The sequence below is a fragment of the Pimephales promelas genome, chromosome 20 (genome assembly GCF_988280905.1).
Source record: "Pimephales promelas chromosome 20, fPimPro1.hap1.1, whole genome shotgun sequence".
Taxonomy (NCBI): Eukaryota; Metazoa; Chordata; class Actinopteri; order Cypriniformes; family Leuciscidae; genus Pimephales; species Pimephales promelas.
In genome coordinates, this window is record NC_142788.1 from 30486829 (window position 1) to 30511058 (window position 24230).

Sequence of the window (24230 nt, forward strand, 5' to 3'; positions counted from 1 at the left end):
ATTAACTCGATCGCTGATTGGTTGAGCGGCCGCGTAGCAGCATTAATATTAATGATCCTGTCGCTGGAACGGAGGCGGAACTTCCGGGTGATGGAAAGTTGTCAACAGTTTCGTTGGAGGAGAATTAATCTGTAAATCTGAGTTCATTAGTGTCGCTTTAAAGCAAATCCACTCCTGAACTCAACAAGAGAACCGAAGCTGCGGGATTTCTGCGACTGAACCGAGAGATCCGGAGGAGTTGGTGTGACTCGTACTTTAGTAGGGGTGGATCTGATGCAAACTGATGGAGAATTAACAAACTGTTCGGGTGTGGATGATCAATCTCAATCAGTCTCCTTGACTCTAAAGGGATTTTTTTATTCTCCTTCTGATTTTATTTTAACGGAATATTTTCTCATCCTCCAGGGATTTTAGGTGACATGTGAGCTGTCTCTAGTGTGTTTAAATTCACAAAACATCTACTATTTGACTTCTTCATGGGATTACAGAAAGCCTCTGTCTTAAATTCGGTCCTAATTCACATTTCTATTGGGCTCAGGTTAAATCCAGATCCAGAAATCTGTCCTGCACAGCTTTCCTCTATTGTAATGTTTCTTTTTGATGATTCTCGTCTTATATTGAGCTGATGCGGGTTAGTTTAATGATAGTAAATGTCTGATTTTGGGCAGCAACAGTGTTGTGCAATGCTTCTGTTTCTGTGCGCACGTATGCGGGTATTTGCTTAAGGGGATAGAGGAGCGCGCGTGCATGTGCTTGTTCTGTGACGTCATTTCTACTCCGAATCAGTGGAATCAATTCTGATTCGAATCAACCCCATGCAGGCCGAAATGTAATATTTGTAGTTTATCAGTGTTACTCTTAAAGTTCCTCAGAGTATTGGTATCGTTTGAGTTTTAATGTGCGGGACAGTGGGAGTTTGACACCCATTTGTAATTAAAGATTAAAAGCTTGCACCACCTTTAAATCATGTAGACAGAACTGTAACGTGTTTGATTCTATGTTTAATTCGTAAAGTGTTTTGAGCTTTTTCACAACGTTTTTAAACTTCCTCCAGGTTTTCAAGCATGTTATTTCATGATTTTTTGAGTTTCTATTCAAGGTTTCTATTTTTCTATTTCTATACTCTTAATGTTGAGTTTCTATACTCTTAATGTTGATGATTGTTTACACTAGTTCTAATTTTAAGTTAAATGCATGATCCACTTTTAACTCAAATCAAACGAGACTGTAAATCCGCACTTGATTGTGATTGAGTTTGACTCTTTGCAGTTGCCACTCTTTAAACTATTTCAAACTGTTACAAATAAGTTTTCCACTTGCTCTAGTTTTAATTTGAGATGAAACACATGGGTTAATTTCTCATTTGAATGTCACAACTGTAACATTTAAAGTTTTGAATGTTCGATTCACGTTTGACAAGCTTCTACTTGCTCTAACTTTAATCTGAAGTTAAAAGCGTGATCATTTCTCATTTGAATCAAATGCACAGCCAGAACTGTTACATTTAAAGTTGGATTGCATCCAAGTTTTACTCCTAAAGTTGTGTGCTTGATCTTATCCACTTGCTCCGGTTTTGATTTTAAGTTTAAAGCGAGATTGCTTTCTTTTAATTTGAATCAAATGAGCATTCAGAACTGAAACTCCAGACGCTTTGTTTGAGTTTGACTCTTTTCCAGGTTCTTCTCTTAAAGTTGCAGAGTGTTTTGTCACCAGACGCTAGCAGAAAGTTGATGGAAACAGAACTTCTTGTTTTTATAGTTACCAAACTTGTCCTGCAGAACTAAAAAAAAAGAAAAAAAAGATGTCCTGACACGCTCAGGCTTTAAGCTGCAGGACATAATCATGCAAAACGCCCTAATCATGGTGTTTATTTAGCTAACATCTTTTGGAATGGCTGTTTGATCTTGAAATAATCAAATCTGTGCATGCATGGCGATTATGAGTCTCTTTTTTGTGTCCTGAGCCGTGAACGCACACACTGCACGCCTGCCAGAGGAAACAGCCATCAGAGCCGAGACTTGCGCAACCGCTGGGCTGAGAAACTGCTCTTGTTACTGTACTGGCTGTAGTCGAAATACTCCAAACAGCCGCAGGGAGAAGGACGAGAGACTGCCAAGCTCAATGGAATAAATGTGATTTATTTAACTTTTTCGGTTTCGACAGATTTTACCACGTACCTGTGAGTTCACCTAAGGACAAAAAATATGGTTTATCAGATCCAGATCCACCCTAGAGACTGAGTGAACGAAAACCAGCGCTTTGGAATGGTAAGGATATCCGTTTCTTAGAGAGATTCTTTCGCTCTTTTCTTTCTCAGCCAGAGAAATAATGAACAACAATCGAGCTTTGAGCGCTTAAGGATAACGTTATACCACTCGCTAACGCTCAGTCCAAGAATGAGTGGTGGAAAGAAACGGAGCGGTTTTCAAATCACCAGTGTTACATCGGATTACAATCAGGGATCTGGAGAAAACAATCTGACTGAGTTACTCAGCCCTGGGAGTCAAAGAGCCACGCCCACTTCTGCAAGAGGCCCCGCCCATGGGCGGAGCCCCAGAAGCCAGACTGCATCGCCCACTCAAATTTTACCCAATGGCCCGTTACTCCGTCATAGCTCCGCCTTCCAGACGCAACAAAGCTCTAGTCAACCGTCGACGCCCGTCACGACTAGGAAGCAGAATTCGCTGGACTCGAGCGGGGCGTCGCGGTTTCGCGTGGTGCGTTTGGACCAGGGACCGGGAGAACCGTACAAGCGCGGTCGATGGACTTGCGTAGATGTGATTGAGAGGGAGGTCGAGGAACGAGGCCTCCGCCGCGTGATTGACAGCATGAGACACGCCCACTCGCTGGAGTCCTTGGAGACGGTGGGGCTGGGCGGGGGCGGAGTCGAAGGCGCAGTGGGCGGAGCCAGACTGAAGCCGTTGGGGGTGCACACAGGTCACATGGGACACTCGCAGGGCACCCTGTACTTGCTCAGCCAATGCCGGACAGACTCCACCCAAAGCGGCCCGCCTTCCCCATCACATGACTCGCAGCCAATCACGTCGCCACATCTGCCGAACACGCCCCGGATACGCAACATACCCGCTCCACTGCGTCTCGACATGGATGCCGTTGGCAAGGTGAGCTTTCGCACACTCGTCTATGAGCCGGCACAATGCAGCGCCAGGCGCGACGCGAGTGTTCTTTGCTAGTTTCAGCCTGACGCGGTTATCATTTTTCACGTCCTGTGCCACGTATTTTAATGCATTTGCGCCCATGGGCTGCTGGTCTTAAAACGACCTCTGTGTTCAGGCGCGTTACTATTTTGAAGAGCTGAAATGGACTGAGCCATTGACCAACAAAAACCTGATCTAAAGTCAATGGCGCAGTATATTCGTTATTTAAAGTGCGTGTTAGTAATGTGCAGCAGCATACCAACATGCTAAAAGGATTCCAATGTAAAGTATTATTATTGTGTACGTTAACATCACAGACGAACCCACACAGCGCACAAGCAGATCCGTTTCCTCGCTAGAGAAGCGTTCAGTTTTTCCGCTTGTAATTTCCGACATGTAAAAAGCGAATCCGCCATGGCGCGAGTGCAACTGGCTCTTAAAGGGAATGGGAGATGAGACTCTGATTGGTTTATTGTACGTTACACCTAAAACACACTTATTAAGAGAATAGAGACAACCCTTTTAGGCCATGCACCGGGACCACCAACCATTTTTCCCGTCGTTAAACTAGCAAAAGTGGATTCGGAAATTTACTAAGTGCACTTGCGTCATTAGGTCGTTAAAATAGGGCCCAATATTTCTAAGTGTGGTTCATTTTTAACTCGATGTAATTTTTTCCCGCAGCTTCGGACCACCCGCTCGCAGCCGGCTTCTCCTGGGCCACACCTGGGTCGGGACAGTCCCTTCCATCCCGGACTCACGCCCATCCAGACGCCGTCCGCCTTTGCGCTGGCGCAGTCCATGTTCGGCATGGGGCGAGCGTTCGAGCTCGTGGGAGACGACGGGTGAGACCTGAGACTTCTGTCTTTAGAATGACGCCTGGTTCTGTTTGTCACGTCACTGTAAACTGCACTTAAGGTTCGTTCGTAGCAAGGACGATAACTACGGTACAACTAAAATTTTAATAATCGCTTTAACTGATTAGCAGAGTTCAACTGTAACAATAACTATAACCATAAAGCTTTAATATAATCGCTCTAACGGAATAGCGAAGTCCACACCACAACTATAACGAGAACTATAACTAAAACGTTTAATAATCATTCTAAGAGAGTAGCGAAGTCAAACTATAACTATGAAGTTTTAATAAACGTTATATCTGTAAGAGAATAGTGTAGTCCAATCACAACTATAATAATAAATATAAAGTTTTAATAATCGTTCTAAGATAATATTGAAGTTTAACCACAACTATAACGATAACCATAAAGTTTTAATCATTATAACTCTTAAGACGAGTATTGCGAAGTTTACACTACTATTATAACTATAACACAGTAGTGAAGTTCACACCATGACTATATAACTATAACATTTTAGTAATTGCTCTAGCTCTAAAAGAATGAATATATATATTTCACTTGGAAACCGAAAAGGAAAACTTTCAAAAACGTTCTTCTAATCATCTATTTTTCTCATCTCTATGCTCTTTATTTATGCATATTAAGCATTCTGATAACATGGTTAAAGTCTTTATTGCATCGCAATATAGTAATTTTAGTAGTATTAATAGTATTTTTTAATACACAATTATTATAAATAAAATAATTAATAAAATTTAAAATATATAAATATATATATATCGGCTGATATATACTTTAATTTAACGTAAGAAAATATAAACATAAGAAAATTTGGCCGATATATTAAAGCTGATAAATAACGCATTATTTCCTTCAGCTGAGTCACTTCAGATACACACTGTTCAACATGATGGGTTTGAACTGCTTGAAATATGATTGGAATCACTTAAAAAAAAAAAAAAAAGTAAAATATGGTTTAGTGCCACATGTGCAGAGCAAGTCTGTCATATCCGCTTCATCATACAATTATAATGAGAACATCATAATAGTTTTTTTCAGACACTTTTCTTTGGTGTGAAAGGTCAATTCTCTCTCTCGCTCTCTGTCTTCTCTCTCACTCTCTCTCACACACACGAGCCAGTTGTTGGTGGTCTATATTTAGGTGTGAGTCGAGTGTGTGTGTATATTTCGAGAGTCGAGTGGTTGGAAAGGTGATGCTCTTGGTTTCTTGAGGCCCTGATGAGCGTTTTCACACCGCAGTGCTTACTGTCACAGACCCAGAGGAAATACCTCAATCATGCATCACACACACTCTCACTCGCTCGCTCTCTCACACACACACACACACACACACACACGTCTGGTTCACTGTCTTTGTGAGGACTCTCCATAGATGTAATTGTTTTTATACTGTACAAACTGTATATCCTCTCCTCTTACACTAACCCTACCCATCACACACACACACACACACTCACTCATTCTCAAACACACAAACACACTCTCTCTACATGGGTGCAGGAACGCAAGCCTGTTATTATTGCATTGTGCGCGAGTGTGTTGTTTCATGCAGTGTGTTCTTGAGTAAAGCATGTCAGTTTAAAGCATTAGTGCAGGAATAGAGACTCCATTCACGACGAGACAGGACAACTGGAAACTGAAGGTTACAGAAGTGTGTGTGTGATTCAGTTGTTCAAGCGTGTTTCAAACTGTGTCGTATCACACTGATTTGGTGTTGCGAATCACAGATCAGATGGCTGATCTCTCTCTCTCACACACACACACACACACACACACACACACACACACACACTCTCTCTTTCTCACACACTCATACACGCACACAAACACACTCTGTCACACACACACACACATACACACACACACACACACACACACTCACTCTCTCACACACACACACTCTCTCTCTCTCTCACACACACACACACTCTCTCTCACACACACACACACACACACACATCCCCTGTGAAGCGTCTTGTTTGAGTTGTTACATGAAATCTGAGATTCTCACTCAAATCAAACATGAGGATCAGTCATGGAGCGCCGGCGGCCGAGCTCTGATTCCATCATCAATATTTACTCCGTTCACACACTCACACTGTCCTTCATAAGCGGTACACCCACCTCTACTGACGGGATATGAGTGTGTATGTGTCGACTTTATATATAATGATTATTATATAAACTTACTTTACTTAACCGTCTGCTTTAGTTTGTAGTTCTTTGAGAGTGTATTTGCACTTCCAATTCTAACTGTAAATTATAGACTAGAAATTAGTGATGCACCGATATGAAGAATTTGGCCAAAACGATAACCGATAATTCTTCATATTTAACCAATAACCGATATATTGGGCGATATCAATAACCGATAATTCTTTATATTTGAAAGCCGATAACCGATATATTGGCCGACACGATAACCGATAATTCTTCATATTTGAAAACCAATAACCGATATATTGGTAACCGATAATTCTTTATATTTGAAAGCCGATAACCGATATATTGGGCAATATCGATAACCGATAATTCTTCATATTTGAAAACCAATAACCGATATATTGGTAACCGATAATTCTTTATATTTGAAAGTCGATAACCGATATATTGGGCAATATCGATAACCGATAATTCTTTATATTTGAAAGCCGATAACCGATATATTGGTAAGCGATAATTCTTTATATTTGAAAGCCGATAACCGATATATTGGCCGACACGATAACCGATAATTCTTCATATTTGAAAACCAATAACCGATATATTGGTAACCGATAATTCTTTATATTTGAAAGCCGATAACCGATATATTGGGCAATATTGATAACCGATAATTCTTTATATTTGAAAGCCGATAACCGATATATTGGGCAATATCGATAACCGATAATTCTTTGTATTTGAAAGCCGATAACCGATATATTGGTGACCGATAATTCTTTATATTTGAAAGCCGATAACCGATATATTGGCCGACACGATAACCGATAATTCTTCATATTTGAAAACCAATAACCGATATATTGGTAACCGATAATTCTTTATATTTGAAAGCCGATAACCGATATATTGGGCGATATCGATAACCGATAATTCTTTATATTTGAAAGCCGATAACCGATATTTTGGTAACTGATAATTCTTTATATTTGAAAGCCGATAAACGATATATTGGCCGATATTGGTAACATTGGTATTGGATATTTTTATTGACAATCCTGTAGCCAACTTTCCTTTCCAAAAATAAAGAAATTCTTATCATATTTTTAACAATTCAAAACTATAATGGCGAACAGAGCACATCTGAAGTGTCTTGCCTGAAAGAAATAATCCATTATTTATTGGCTTTAAAATTTTGCCAAATAATATTAAAAATGAACATGCACTACACTACTACAGTTTTTAAAAGAAGTCTCTTCTGCTCACCAAAACCTGTATTTATTTGATTAAAATACAAAAAGAACAGTAAATATTGTTAAATATTATTACAAATAACTCTTTCTATTTTAATTTATTTTAAAGTGTAATTTATTCCTGTGATCAAAGCTGAATTGTCTGCATCATTACTCCTGTCTTCAGTGTCACATGATCCTTCACAAATCACTCTAATATGAGGATCTGATGCTCAAGAAACATTCATTATTATTATCAATGTTGAAAACAATTTTTATTTCATGATTCTTTGATGAATAGAAAGTTGAAAAGAACAGCATTTCTCTGAAATAGAATCTTTTGTAACATTATAAATGTCTTTACTGTCACTTTTGATTAATTTAATTCTCCCTTGATGAATAAAAATATTGTTTTATTTTATTTATTTCCACCCAAAAAAATAAAAATAAATTCTTACTGACCCCAAACTGTTGAACGGAAGTATTTAATATTACAAAAGATCCTATTTCAGATAAATGCTGTTCTTTTAAACTTTCTTTACATCAAATAATACTGAAATAAAAATGTAAATAACATACATTTTCAACACTGATAATAATCATAAATGTTTCTTGATCATCAGATCCTCATATTAGAGTGATTTCTGAAGGATCATGTGACACTGAAGACTGGAGTAATGATGAATGTGTGTGTGTATATATATATATATATAACCCTTTGACTGGTGGTGTGTATCAGCGGACGTATATCTCGCATCTCTAGTAAACACTAGTTTTCTATGAAATACTATGATTTCAGCCACACTAATTGCAATGTTTATGACGGATAGTATGTGAATTAGTATGCAGCCTGTGTTCGTGTGTGCTGGTGGGTGGAGTGTGGAATGCTGGGAGCCGTGTGGGCGGGCACAGAATCCCAGCGTGAGACGTGATTGGCTGCGACGGAAAGTGGGCGGAGACCAGAATCAAAGAGTGCAGTGTTGATGCGTGCGTTCCACTGTACATATTAACATGTGAAAACAGTCCCGTGGGCCTGCAGACATCCACAGTGTGGTGGAGATCGCGGAGATGACGGGCCAGACAGGTGGACTTTCCCCCCAGATTACACTAATCCCGGGATTTGGCTTGGATTGGGCCAGTTTGGCGGATTACAGCACAATGGACGGAGGTCTGGTGATGGAAATGAAGGAACGTTATTGAGGTCTCATGGAGATTACAGACCAACTTAAACACGCTAGTAACTTGACTACATTTTTTTAGTCGCTCATCTGCGGTTTAGTGTGAAGTTTGTGTTTTTTGAGAAATTCGATTGCACACACAGCTCTCATATGATGCGTTTGGAAATCATTTGTTTTTTTTTTGTGAAATGAACAATTCCTGGATTCGTTCACTGCTGTCGTTTTTTGTAGTCGGTGTAATTGCAGTATTCATTTGACACAATTACCTTTATATTTTCAGTTTTTGCTTTTAGTTAATCTGTCGTGCTTTTTTTGAGATTTAATTTATTATTCATTTAATTATTCAGTTTTAGGTTTTATTTTATTTTCTAGTTTGCAATTTTAGTGCTTGAACTTAGTCATTTTGGTTAGTTGCCAAAGGAAACATTTATTCATTTTCACTGAGTTCTTCATTTAATATTCAGATTTATTTATGTTAACAACATTTTTTCTTTACTTTAAAGTCCCCCTTTGGTGAAAATCCAGCTTTTAATGTTGTTTATATGTCTATCTGGTGTTTTTAATATGCTTTAACCATGTGTAAGTTGATAAGTGGACAGCATTGCTAAATATTTCCTCCTTAAAACTGATGTGAACCAAAGATAGTCTCAAAAACACGCTTTGAAATCGCTGGCATCACAAACAACCTTGTAACCAATCAGATCAATGTGGAGGCGGGGCTCATTTGCATATTATAGAACCAGGTATACTAAATGAGGGAAGGGTGTCGAGTTACTTTCAAGATATTATAAGGCAAGAAGACATTTTTGAAGGGTTTTTTTTGGTGATCAAAGATGAGTTTTAAGGGATCAAATTATGGCCTACAGGGCGACTTTGGCAACTAGCTGAAATAAAGTTGAAGTTTTTCAGCTAAAGTTTTATTTCACGTAACAAACCCTTTTTTTGTTGCTGTGGTTTTAGTGAACTATAATAACTTGTTCACCATAGTAAAGGTCACTCTTGTTCTGAGTAATTGTTACAGTTTCATGTCACTGAGTGAGTCAGATCCTCTCCGGATGTTTCTGAACGAGGTCAAAGGAAACGATTACATGATGTCTCTTCCTGACGGCGCCTGAAGAAAACCGTGCACATGATTGAGTTTCCTTTTGATGTGTGTTTTTGCACCTTCCGAATCCCCACCATGTTTGTTAGTGTTCGTAAGATGATCTCCATTTTTGAGAGTAAAAAACAGCCTCGTCCTTTATCACTTCCTCCATGTGTTTCCAATGACCAGACACAAACAGAGAATCCCATCCTTCTTGATGGATCCTCAACTGGCTCTAAGCCACACCCCTCATCTTCAAGCCCCTCCCCTTCAACTGTGATTTGTCGGCCACGCCTCCATGCAGGAGAAAGGAATGTGACTGGTGGAGCTCGAAGGGTTCGTGACTCTTGGCCAATCGGGAAGCTTGATTACTATCCGAGGGCTGGATGCTTGGCGCTTTCCCCCGAAACCAAACAGCCAATCAGCAGCAAGCGCTTTCCGCATACGCCATCCAGAAACAAACCAACGTCAAGAACAGGCAGAAACTCAAAACCCATCATCTCAACAGACACAGCTCCACCTGCTGGTCACTCTCAGACACAGCGCTCAGAAAATAATCCCAGGTCTGTTCGTATCGGATCGTCCTGCAAGTCCATTGTTCGCGATCAGATATGTCAGAATCCCGAGTGGGGCTCATTGACTTCCACTGTGAGAGAAGAGAGAGGCGGAGCTCTCACGCACAAACACAGGCTCCGCCCCTCTGACTCCACCCTCCTTTCGCTTCTGCTTTTCCTCCAGAGGTAACTGGGTTAGTTAGGCTCATGCTAAACGTTTTCATTCATTCTTTCAGACAGTTGTGATGTATTATTATGTATGGAGAGTGTCGCCCTTTGGTGTTTCCATCAAGCTGGCTGTTTTGAGAATCGTGTGCTTTCCACTAAGTGATCAAGTGCATAATTTTCACCTGTTGGGCAAGAAAACTGGTGTCAAAAACCCACAGACATGCATAAATTAGGGACTTGAGCCATATCTAGAAATTGCCAGAAAACTAACTTGAAACAACATAGTAACGGCCTAGAAATGCTTCGAATTCGGCTAGATACAGGCAGAAAACTGACTAGAAACTACCTAGAAAATGCCTAGGAACGTCTTAGAAACAGCCTATAAAACCTGCCTCAAAACACTCTAGAATCGACCTTGAAAAAACGCATGCAAATCGCATAGAAACCACCAAGAAACGGCCTACAAATGCTTAGAAACAGCCTAGAAACCACCTGGAGAAACTCTTATAAACAGCCAAGTAATAGCCTAGAAACAGCCAAGAAACATTTAGAAACCATCCAGAAAAATGGCTTAGAAACAGCCTAAAAACCATCTTGTAAATGCCTAGAAACAGCCTACAACCCCTGTCTTAAAACACTCTAGAAACGACCTTGAAAAGCCCAAAGGTAACAGCCCAGCGACCCTCCTTTCCCGTCTGCTTTTCCTCCGCTGGTAACTGGGTTAGTTCGCTCATGCAGTGTGTTCAGTTTGTGTGCGTCTGAACTAAATCGTTTTTCTTGAGGTTTTCTTTCATCCTGTCAGATGTTTATGATGAGTTTGTGGTCGTGGAAAGGGTTGTGTTTTCCTCAAGTTGGCTGTTGTGAGAAGCTTTTGCTGCCCACCTCATTCAGAACAATAGCATCAGTGTTACACACATACAGTACAGCCGCTCTCGTCGAGACCTTCAGTGCTGCTGTTCAGTCCTCAGTTACTAGAGGGAAGGAAAGACTTAAAAAAAACAGAAGGCAAATAAGTAAAAAACACAGATGCACATTGAAGGAAGGAGACGAGCCTTTACTAGAAACCAGCCTAGAAACTAGCTAGAATTAGCCTAGTAACTCCTTAGAAACAGCCTAAACTCCTTAGAAATCACCTACGTACAGCCTGGAAACTCCTTTATAAACCACCTAGGTACAGCCTAGAAACTCCTTAGAAACGACGTAGGTACAGCCTAGAAACTCCTTAGAAACGACGTAGGTACAGCCTAGAAACTCCTTAGAAACCACCCTGGTACAGCCTAGAAACTCCTTAGAAACCACCTAGGTACAGCCTAAAAACTCCTTAGAAACCACCTAGGTACAGCCTAGAAACTCCTTTAAAAACCATCTAGGTACAGCCTAGAAACTCCTTAGAAACCACCCTGGTACAGCCTAGAAACTCCTTAGAAACCATCTAGGTACAGCCTAAAAACTCCTTAGAAACCACCTAGGTACAGCCTAGAAACTCCTTTAAAAACCATCTAGGTACAGCCTAGAAACTCCTTAGAAACCACCCTGGTACAGCCTAGTAATTCCTTAGAAACCACCTAGGTACAGCCTAGAAACTCCTTAGAAACCACCTAGGTACAGCCTAGTAATTCCTTAGAAACGACCTAGGTACAGCCTATAAACTCCTTAGAAACCACATAGGTACAGCCTAGAAACTCCTTAGAAACCACCCTGGTACAGCCTAGAAACTCCTTAGAAACCATCTAGGTACAGCCTAAAAACTCCTTAGAAACGACGTAGGTACAGCCTAGAAACTCCTTAGAAACCACCCTGGTACAGCCTAGAAACTCCTTAGAAACCATCTAGGTACAGCCTAAAAACTCCTTAGAAACCACCTAGGTACAGCCTAGAAACTCCTTTAAAAACCATCTAGGTACAGCCTAGAAACTCCTTAGAAACCACCCTGGTACAGCCTATAAACTCCTTAGAAACCACCTAGGTACAGCCTAGAAACTCCTTAGAAACCTCCCTGGTACAGCCTAGTAATTCCTTAGAAACGACCTTGGTACAGCCTAGAAACTCCTTAGAAACCACCCTGGTACAGCCTATAAACTCCTTAGAAACCACCTAGGTACAGCCTATAAACTCCTTAGAAACCACCTAGGTACAGCCTAGAAACTCCTTAGAAACCACCTAGGTACAGCCTAGAAACTCCTTAGAAACCACCCTGGTACAGCCTATAAACTCCTTAGAAACCACCTAGGTACAGCCTAGAAACTCCTTAGAAACCACCTAGGTACAGCCTAGAAACTCCTTAGAAACCACCCTGGTACAGCCTAGAAACTCCTTAGAAACCACCTAGGTACAGCCTAGAAACTCCTTAGAAACCACCTAGGTACAGCCTAGAAACTCCTTAGAAACCACCTAGGTACAGCCTAGAAACTCCTTAGAAACCACCCTGGTACAGCCTAGTAATTCCTTAGAAACGACCTGTGCAGCCTATAAACTCCTTAGAAACCACATAGGTACAGCCTAGTAACTCCTTAGAAACCACCAAGAAACAGCCTAGTAACTCCTTAGAAACCGCCTAGAAACAGCCTGAAACTAGCTTGAATCAGCCTAGAAACCATATATAAACTACCTAGAAACTCCTTAGAAACCACCAAGAAACAACGAAATGACCTGGAAACTCCTTAGAAACGACCTAGTAACTCTTTAGAAACCACCTTGAAACAGCCTGAAACTAGCTTGAATCAGCCTAGAAACGCCTTAGAAACCATAGAAACCATCAGGAAACTACGAAACGACCTAGAAACTCCTTAGAAACTACCTAAATTTAGAATTGTTTTCTGGTTCAATGAATAGTAAACGTTTCCCTCTGTCTCTGTTGCAGTGGAACTAACAGCAGTATGATCGCCATCGATAACAAGATAGAGCAAGCCATGGTGAGTTCCTTTACAGTATTGCATTTGTGTGTGTGTGTGTGTGTGAGAGAGAGAGAGAGAGCGAGAGAAAGAAAGAGAGAGAGTGTGTGTGTGTGTGTGAGAGAGAGAGAGAGAGAGAGTGTGATTGAGTCCATGTGTATTTGTGTTATGTATGTGTATGTGAGCGAATGTGTGTGTGTTGATATAATGTGCAGCTCAAAAAGTAAAGATCAAAGCATGTGCTAAATGCGTGTGTGTGTGTGTGTGTGTGTGTGTGTGTGTGTGTGTGTGCAGGACCTGGTGAAGTCTCACCTGATGTTGGCGGTGCGAGAGGAGGTGGAGGTGCTGAGAGAACAGATTAAAGAGCTGTCGGAGAGAAACGCTCAACTGGAGAGAGAGAACTACATCCTCCGAGCCCTCAGGGACAGAGACTGAGCCAAACGCAGCACGCTGGCCCCAGTGCATCATGGGAGATGTAGTCCGAAGAGTGAAAAGTGCCCAGGAAAAAGGGAAGAAAGCATGAAATGACCGGAGGAGGAGAAGCGTGTGCCGTATTGACCAATTAGTGCCTTAAACACCAGTAACGACTGATAGCGCTGCTCACATGCTCTAATAAAGATAATTACATAATGTTGATTTTTATGACGCTCTAAACAGTGCCTATTTATTACTGTCAGTGTGTGTGTGTGTGTGCTTGTGTGTGCGTGTGTGTTAGTTTTAAAGCACTGCTCACGTCTAGGTTAATGAGTCTCTTTATGGCCACCACTGGCAGATGGAAAGACTCGTTTAGTCACTCGCTGTTAGATAAATAATGGTTTGATCTGTAATATGCATTATGCGATCTAATAAATAACTCTCACTACTCTGGCTGTGTGCTGATTTCACTACAAAAAATTGGAAACATCCTTGAACCAAGATGGATTCGCTTAAAGTGAAAATCCAGCTTTTAATGTTGTTTATGTGTGTATGTGGTGTTTTTAATCCGCTTTAACACACACCATGTGTAAGTTGATAAGTGGACAGCATTGCTGAGTATTTCCTCCTTAAAACTGCAGTGAACCAAAGACAGTCTCAAAAACACGCTTTGAAATCGCTGGTGTTTCTGACGTCACAAACCACCTTGTAACCAATCAGATCAACGTGTGATCGACAACCAGTGGATCTCTGGGCTGAGTGAATAGAGGCGGGGCTCATTTGCATATTCATAAATCACTAACAGAAGCAAAGGTGTCGAGTTACATTCAAGCTATTTTAAGGCATGCCGAATGTTTTTCAAGGAAAAAACATTTAAATATGTAATTTTAATTATTAAAAATTAAGTTTAAGGGATGGAATTATTGACTGCAGCCAGCACTTTAAAAAGCTAAATTATAGATAAGCTAAAAGTTAAATTGAAGCTAAATTGAATAAGCTAAAAGCTAAATTGAATAAGCTAAACGCTAAATTGAAGCTAAATTGAATAAGCTAAAAGCTAAATTGAATAAGATGAGAATGTTTCAAATATAATTGATTGAGTTTTAACTGCTTTTACTGGAAGCTTGTCACATAATAAACAAGTTGAAAGGCTTTTTGAAATATGTGTTTCAGTGGTTGGACATGCAGATTTCCTAAATTTAACTCAATAAATAAATATTGACTTGTATGCATTTCTTCCTCCATAATTTACAGGTAAATGTGTTTTTGTGTGTGTGTGTTTTTTGTTTTTGAGAGAGAGATAAGAAGTGTACTTATTCCTCTCCTCTGTAATATAGGTGCGTTCACGCCAAGTCGTAATTAAGTTAACTCTTCGGACGATTCGGACTTGTAAAGAGTATTCACGTGATCATCGAACTCGTAATTTCAACTCTGGAGCTACCGGAGCTGCGACTTTGTACCACGTGACGACTACAGAGAACAGAGGGGACACGAACACCTCAAAGTACAGCGACTATTTTACATCTGTTTTGTGTGTTATATATATTAAAAGTAAATCGTGTTGGGTGTATTTAAACATGTTTGCGTGGTGGTATACAATATGGATATGTCTGTCTGAAGTCTCTTGTGCGAAAAGGCTGTCAGTGCGCATGCTCATGACGTCATGTCCACCCGGAAGTATGCCTGCGAGCGGCAGCTGTGGAGGGAGTTTTAATTTTTCTCATATTAGATATTTTCGATATTGATTGTCACATATGTTGTCACATATATAACCGTGAGTATTACGTATTATGTGGCGCAACAGCTGACGTCATGTTGTTAAATTAAGGGTAAGTTAAGATTGTGTTTTCATGTTTACATTGATCAAATCGAACTTGTTCTGAGGATTTAATGTCAGACGATTTAAAACTTCTGTTTAAACATGTGATCTTGCAAATTGTCTCTGTAATCTTTATAAAGAAAATATTGAGAATCTGTTGATCATTTTTCATGTTATATTGCGAAGCACAATAGTATACAATGAGTTGTTATTGTTATCGTGTGTGTGTGCGTGCGTGTGTATTATTTATGGTGTTCATTCAAGAAACATTTCTGATTATTAATATTGAAAACAGTTGTACTGCTTCATATATCTTTTTTGTGGAAACCATGATACTCTGCCATTCAAAAGTGTGAGTGTTAGTTATAACGGTAACACTTTACAATAAGGTTCATTAGTTAACATTAGTTAATGTATTTACTAACATGCACTAACCATGAGCAATACATTTGTTACTGCATTTGTTCATCTTTGTTAATGTTAGTTCATGAAAATACAGCTGTTCATTGTTTGTTCATGTTAGTTCACGGTGCATTAACTAATGTTAACAAGATTTTAATCAAGTATTAGTAAATGTTGAAAATAACATTAACAAAGATTAACAAATGCTGTATATGTGCTATTCATTATTAGTTCATATTAACTAATGTAGTTAACTAATGTTAACTAACGAACCTTATTGTAAAGTGTTACCGTTATAATATATATATACAGTGATGTGAATAAGTTTGGACACCCATGCTAAAGTTGCCTATAAAGAGGAATAAAAAAATCATCTTTTGGATATTGATCTTAATGCCTTAATTCGAAAAATGAGGAAAACTCCAACCTTTAAGGACACCAATTTTCTTTGTGAATGAATAATGTATCATAAATAAATAATAAATGTTTTTTCTTAAAATACAGGGTGCATAAGTCAGGACACCCCTATGTTAAATTCCCATAGAGTCAGGCAGATTTTTATTTTTAAAATCCAGTTATTTCATGGATCCAGAATAATATGCATCCTGATAAAGTTCCCTTGGCCTTTGGGATTAAAATATCCCCACATCATCACACACCATTCACCACACCGAGAGATTGGCATGGGGTACTTTCCATAAGATCATCTTTCAATGCAAATCAAACCAGCTATTAGGCTAACTGAAGTAAAACCGTGCCAATCTCTAGGTGTGGTGAAGGTTTGTGATGATGTGGGGATATTTTAATCCCAAAGGCCAAGGGAACTTTATCAGGATGCAAATTATCCTGGATTAATGAAATAACTGGCTTTTAAAAATAAAAATCTGCCTGACTCTATGGGAATTTAACATAGGGGTGCCCTGACTTATGCACCCTGTATTTTAAGGAAAAACATTTATTTATTTATGATACATTATTCATTCACAAAGAAAATTTGTGTCCTTAAAGGTTGGAGTTTTCCTCATTTTTCTAATTAAGGCATTAAGATCAATATCCAAACGATGATTTTTTTATTCCTCTTTATAGGCAACTTTAGCATGGGTGTCCAAACTTATTCACATCACTGTATATGTATATATATATATATATATATATATATATAAGCCCTAAGGCATCTATATATCTTAAATATTTAATGTGTCCATGCTTTTAATTGACCAAAGGAGGCCGTAAAGACATTTATATTGTTACAAAAGATTTCTATTTTAAATGAATGCTGCTCTTTTCACCTTTCAATTCATCAAAGAATCCATAGACAAAAATGTATCAGTTTCCGGAAAAATATTAAACATGCAAAAATGGTTTTCAACAATGATATCAAATAAGAACCATTATTAATAATTGAGCACCATTAGGACTAATAATTTATAATAATTGAGTACAAAATATTAGAGTGATTTGTGAAGGATCATGTGACACTGCAGACTGGAGTAATGATGCTTTGATCACAGGAATAAATTACACTTTATTGTATATTCACATATAAAACAGATGATTTAAAATTTCACAATATTCCTGTTTAGATCAAATAAATATAGTCTTGGTGAGCTTAAGAGACTTTTTCAAAAACATAAAAAATTGTAATGTTTGTTTTGACTGGTTCTATGTATTTTTAATAGTAGTGTGCGAGTGATACTTGTGTGTATATTGTGTTGATGATGTCTCTCTCTCTCTGTGTCAGACTGATGTGTGATGGAGTCGTTGGGAGTACCTCATGTCCGTGTGGCTCCAGAACCTCTGCGGGTCGAGCCGGTTCAGGACACAGAACTCATCTGTCCCGACCTGGACCTGTCTGTCTCTCTCACCCCTGAGCGGACAGCAGACACACACCGCAGACAGGTTTCACAGATAAATACACCACAGACATGTTTCAACAGGAGATAGATAAACCCGTTTCACTGGGAGTTCTGAGTCTCCACTAGATGATGCTGGAGGGTTTGATTTCACAGTTACTGTGTGTGTGTGTGTGTGTGTGTGTGTGTGTGTGTCACACACTCTCACTCACACACACTCTCTCTCACACAGTGTGTGTGTGCATTGTTTTTCTCGTGAACTAGTCGATCTTGTAATTAAAAGTCAATAGTCTTCTTTCAGACTAGTGGAAAGAAAACATCCAAAATGCAATTTTAAGTGTTTATTTTATTACACTTTATCTATTTGCCCCTTTAGATTTCAGTTACAATACATATTTCTAAAGGCCATATTTCTATAAATGAGTTTATTCTCCACTTCAGTGGCACCAAACTTTACAGTGTTATTCCTGTCTATATTCTGAAGGTTTTTACTGAGGGGTTTGTTCATATATCACTCACACTGATTTATATAACACTTTATTCTGCAAATATATTTTTTCTGTTTATTAACGGTATTTTCTGATTTATGAAGTTATCAAAAGAGAAATCCCCTCAGTACAAACCTTTAACTCTAATATGAAATCACAATCAAACAAGAAGTTTCAAATCTGGCTTTATGTGATATTCAGATTTATTTTCTGGAAGTTTATGCAACATTTAATTAGAGACCCCCTCATCATTTGCACGTTTAAACATAACGTTTCAATCATCTTATAGTACTGTGATTAATTAACTTGGGGAAGGAATATTCAGGGTTATTTATCACTTTATTAATGCGTACTGTATTTGTGAGGAATGTGTATTTGCACGGATGTAGTTACTGTAAACATGCGTCTCATTCTTCCAAAAAAAAAAAAAATGTTACTGTTGACACTTTTCCATATTTATTTAACTCTACAAATGAGTTGAACATAAAAGATCCAGTCATTGTGATGTCTTTGTACTGATCAATTGTTTGCCTTAAACGCAAATCGCTTTGGGTGGAAGTGACTGCTAGATGCATGTAAGTGTGTGTGTGTGTGTTTCAGGTGCGTTTTAATGTGAGTCCGCAGTGCAGCGTTCATCCAGTGATCCCCGAACCCAGAAACATTCAAGCCCGGAGACCTCAAAACAAAGACAAGCGCGGTAAAACGAACACCGCCGCTCTGATGAGACATCACGGGGCAATATTGGGTGAAAGGGAAACCAAATGTTTATTTTATATATGAGAAACATGTCAAATGCACTGCAAAAAAATGAGAGATTCACCCAGGAGTAGATTTAAAGCTTGGTCTTTTTCTGTAAACTGAGATCGTCCACACTTTTGGTCACATGATTCATTTCTGCGTGTGTCATCATGAGTGAGTCTATATGTGCTTGTCATTCAGGTCATGAATCCGCTAAAGGGAGGGATCGGGTTACGAGCGGAGTGTGTGATGGACGGCTGATGGAAGGGGCGGAGCTTCTGGAAGGGGCGGAGCTAAACACCACCCTAGCACTGAGGGCGGAGCTTCAGGAAGTGGCGGAACAGGCGTTCGATCCCGAGAAAGCCGTTAAAGAGAAGTTACAGAGTTCAACGCTCACGAAGAACCACATCAGCGCTAAAGCAGCAGAGGGTGAGACTACACAACATTAACGGCCTTTTCACAAGATGTACGATTAATCTGATCTCCTCAGAGTGTGTGTGTGTGTGAAGTTAGAGCTCAACATACCCCACAGATATTTTCATATCGCATGTTAAAGTTGTCACTTTTTGAGGGTGAGCAAAAACACACCGTTTGTGTGTGTGTCCCTTTAAATGCAAATGAGCTGCTGCTCCCGGCACAGGGGGCGGAGCTACAAGAGCTCCAATTCACTAATCATTTACCACGACTTTAATCTGAATCTCATAAAAATCATAAGATATACTTCACACCAATTTCAAAAATTATATTACTTATGAAGAAGAAGCTTATATTTTGAGGATTATGATTGTTGCATCGTGGCTATTTTTTGCAATAAGCTCAAAACAAACCCCCGAAATTCTGTAATATGATTTTTTTTATTTAACTAAATTTTTAAATTAAATTATACATTAGTTAATTTGAGTGCTACAAATCCAACTATAGTTTACTGTACTTCTATATATACTTCACTATTTAAATTTTTTTTTTATGCAATGTGAGTTTGCTGTTGTTGTTAATCATACATAAATTGAGTACAACAAATGCTACTATAATTTATACTTCACATGCAAATTGACTTTTTTTTGTCTGAAACTAATAAAAATGAGATTTGTGTTTTTTGAGGGGTTTATTTGTGCTTAACTTTCATGCAAACAGTGCAAAAAAAATCGAAATATAGTGGATTAGGTTTCATATTTTAAGTTATTTTTAAATAGTTTTTTTTTATTTACTTAGTTATTTTATCACATCAAGTTACACTAAATGAAAATGAAAAATGTTGCTTTGTCAACTATCTGAAATATAATATAATATAATATAATATAATAAAATAAATGTTTTATTGTTCACACACACTGTTAAATGCATTAGTAAACCTGATCGTCTTATTGTTCACACACACTGGAGCTTAAATGCTTTAATAAATAGTGTATTTTTTCTGGTTTTCTGCAGGACTGAACTTCCCTCGCTCTCAGCACCTTTACCGGGCCTTAGTTAGCGTCAGCCTATCACGCGATCAGCTCATCAGCCAGGCTCTACAGGATAGGCCAGCACTGGCCCCGCCCACCACAAACCAGACCAATAAGGTCAGACTTCTGTTTGCATCTTGTTAATAGCAGTTTTCAGTGTGGGTTCTCCAACTGCTGGAGGGTTTAATAAAGCAATAAAACCACTGCTGTACATTAATATAGACAATAAAAAACACCGTCAGACAGAGAAGTGATTATTAAAAATGATTTTATGGTTAAGTGCCACGCCCCCTTTTTTGAATACTAGGGCTGTGCAAAAGTTAATTACGATTAATCGCATCCAAAATAAAAGTCTCTGTTTACATAATATATTTGTGTGTGCTGTATATAATTATTTTGTATATATAAATACACACACATGCATGTATATATTTAAGAAAATATGTTATTCATATATAAAATATTTATATTTATATAATATAGATTATGTATTTATAAATATATACAGAATTTAACCGCAAATAATTCTTAAATATATACATGCATGCATAGGTATTTATATATACAAAATAATTATATACAGCACACACAAATATATTATGTAAACACAGACTTTTATTTTGGATGCGATTAATCGCAATTAACTTTTGCACAGCCCTAGAATAAACATAAACATGGTTGTAATTCAAGAATGCTTTGGAATATAGATGTAAGATTGGTCTTGTTTTAAAGAAGACATTTGGCAGATTTGTGTAGAAAATCAATAAAGAAAGAACGTGAAATGAAGAAATTTTGGGTTTATGAAAATGTACAATGTAAAAATGTAATTATTTATATTTTATATAAAATATATATTTTCAAAACCTGGGCGACTCTAAAATCGCAAGAAAATCAAATCCAAAACTCTGAAGTTGTGTTTCAAACTTTAGGTTAATATCTCAAATTAGCTTTCAGTGAGTGTGTGTGTGTGTGTGTGTGTGTGTACTACCGAACACTTCCACTAGGGCACACCAGACTCCATTACTGCCCTTATAAGGGCGCCTCCATTTCCATATGTGTTTCAGTGATCTCAACCATAATTTCCATATAATTTATGAAGTACAGATCCTATTCAGGAGTAGTAAGGGAAGTTTGGCATATTCTGATATGAATTCAACCTCTAATAAACATAAAAATAACACACATGTGCGTTATAGCTCGCTGCCACATCACAAATGGTGAATCTATAATTGTTTTCTTTATATTTGAAACATTTTCTGACCTTTCTTTCAAAAAATCTTTAATGGATGTTATCTTTTGAACTCATTGAGGTTTCTACCATTCTTTCATGATTTCAAAATAAAGGTCTGAACACTCCTTAGGAGGATGAAAATATTCTTGTTGCAAATCGAGAGATTGCGGCCCTTCTGTAATTTATTTTGAAAATCAATCGCCAAATATGAAAACTACAGATTGTAAGCTTTCAAATGATAGATATTTTTGTCAATATTAGTGTTAGATATTACTGTTTTTAAATATGTAATGGCTGTGGTGACACTTATAAGGGGTTAAGTAATTATCAGCTGTTAATAGGAAGTTTTAAATACAAAGTAACAACAAACTAGTCTTTAATCAAATATATCTGAGTAAGAGAATATTATCAAGAGAGTAAAGGAGCAGAAGAAGGGCTTTATGAGCGAGATGCATGAGCTTTGACAATATTCATATATACATATACGCTCTCAACGCTGTCGTCTTAACACCAGAAGCAGAGCGAGATGCGTGTGTTGATGTCACACCGCATGCCAGACTCGGCAGGGGAACATGTCTCGCTTTTTACAGAAGTGATCGCAGAATTTAGACGTGTGCAGCTTTCTTACAATAGTGTTTCTGTCTTGTTTCCAGTCCAAATATAAAACATTTCTTAAATCAAGATGCATTTACTAGATGAGTGAAATCACATAAGATATGTTTTCTGGACAAATAAAATAAAAATAAATTATCTGCCAATGGAGTGAGAAAAATAAGGTTTCTGTTTATATTAAAATTATTTTTCTCACTCCATTGGCAGATAATTTTGCTTTTTTTAAGCTTCAACTCACTTAATTTTAATTAATTCTCCAGAAAACAGGACATAGCATCTTATATCATTATACTCATCTAGTAAATGCATCTTGATTTAAGATATGTTTGATATTTGGACTGGAAAAAAGACAGAAATACTGAGTAAGAAAAGCAGTTTTTATTGAGACAAGAATAATATATTCCATAAACCACATGACCATTAAATAAACATTTTAATGTTCATAAGCTTAATTTTCTTTTCTTATACACCAGCAGAACAACTAAAAGAATAAGAAAATAAAATGTATAAACATGGCAGATTGTTCTCCTCATCTTATTCTAGTTGTTTTGTTATTTTATCGTCTTTCTGATATCTTCCCTTTTTAATCATTGAGAATGTTACCGTGGAGCTCATTTAATAAACTAAGCCAGTGTTTTTGGGTTTCAATGTTCGTATACAATTCAATTGATGCTTTGTGTAGAGTTAATGTATTCTGCACAGTATTCATGAAGTGGTTATGATATATAGTGTGTTGAATCGTGCTTATGTGCAGATTTGAATAATGTGTTTTCTGTTTGCTGTGTGTAGTTCCGGTGTCCGCCACTAGAGGCCCCTGATGTACTGCAGTTCTTCAGTGCTGACAAGATGCTCAGAGAGACTCCGCTGTTGCCAGGCAACAACATCCCTTTGCCCCGCCCACTTCCTGCTCCTAGACCCGCCCACACAACCTTTCACCTACATCATCTACACAAAGTCTGGGAATCATGAAGTGTGTGTGTGAGTTTGTATTGTAAGCTTTATTGTGTATTAATGTATTTTTTAGCCCATGGTGAATTAATTTAATAGCAATAAATATGTGATTATTTAAAGAGAGATTGGCATTGAGTGATTGTACACACACACACACACACTTGCTCAAAGAAGTGTTTCACACACCATCTTCAGGTCGTTAAAACAATCAATCACCGCAAGAGCACAGACATCACACGCTGATTTCAGAGTTAAAATAGACTTTAAAGTAAATCACAAGAAATCAGGAATAATATTTAGCATGATGTAACTTAGGCTTTTTTTTAGCATCTGGACTTTTTTTTAAGCTCATTAACCCCCTATATTATCTTGATTATAGAGATAATCTTTTAATTTAGATCTTTAATCTTGTAATCTTTCATTGTTGTTCATTTTAGGTAGACAATTTTAATATCTGTCCAGGGACAACAGATGAAAAATAGCCTTTTGGCTAATTCTGGTGCATTTACAGTAATGTTAATTAATGTACATTGTCCCTGTTAAATAACTAAATAACTAAAATAAATAATGTAACCCTTTTTTATTAATTATACATTATTAATTAGGTACTACAAATACTTAAATCATTTTTCTACCTAAGCACTTGCATACTTGCTTTACATGCAAATGTACTTAATTTAAATGTTTATTTTATGCTGATACTAATACCAATTAGATTTTTGTTCATTAGGAGGGTTTAAATTGTCATGAAAACAATGCAAAAAAAAAAACTAAATGGCGTAAAGTAGTTTTCCTGTTTTATTAGTTATTGTGTTAATCCTGTGTGTGTGTGTGTGTGTGTGATGGGTAGATTGAGGGGTCGGATTAGTGTGTGTGTGATGTCTAGGGTTAGTGTAAGAGGAGAGAATATACAGTTTGTACAGTATAAAAACCATTATATCTGTGGAGAGTGGGTGTGTGTGATT

At 37.9% G+C, this 24230-nt stretch overlaps 2 protein-coding genes across 2 annotated transcripts; both read left to right on the forward strand.

Moving 5' to 3' along the window:
• The first annotated feature begins 61 nt into the window (after window positions 1-61).
• On the forward strand, window positions 62-14175 carry tsc22d4 (TSC22 domain family member 4). The gene is made up of 4 exons (XM_039660893.2): window positions 62-3122; window positions 3843-4003; window positions 13282-13333; window positions 13607-14175. The coding sequence occupies exons 1-4, from the start codon at window positions 2397-2399 to the stop codon at window positions 13745-13747; spliced, it is 1080 nt and encodes a 359-aa protein (XP_039516827.2). The 5' UTR covers window positions 62-2396; the 3' UTR covers window positions 13748-14175.
• A 1202-nt stretch (window positions 14176-15377) lies between these two features.
• Window positions 15378-23384, forward strand: ppp1r35 (protein phosphatase 1, regulatory subunit 35). Its single transcript, XM_039660820.2, has 6 exons — window positions 15378-15555; window positions 17689-17846; window positions 18889-18985; window positions 19228-19455; window positions 20455-20588; window positions 23104-23384. The coding sequence occupies exons 2-6, from the start codon at window positions 17700-17702 to the stop codon at window positions 23281-23283; spliced, it is 786 nt and encodes a 261-aa protein (XP_039516754.2). The 5' UTR covers window positions 15378-15555; window positions 17689-17699; the 3' UTR covers window positions 23284-23384.
• The last annotated feature ends 846 nt before the right edge of the window (window positions 23385-24230 follow it).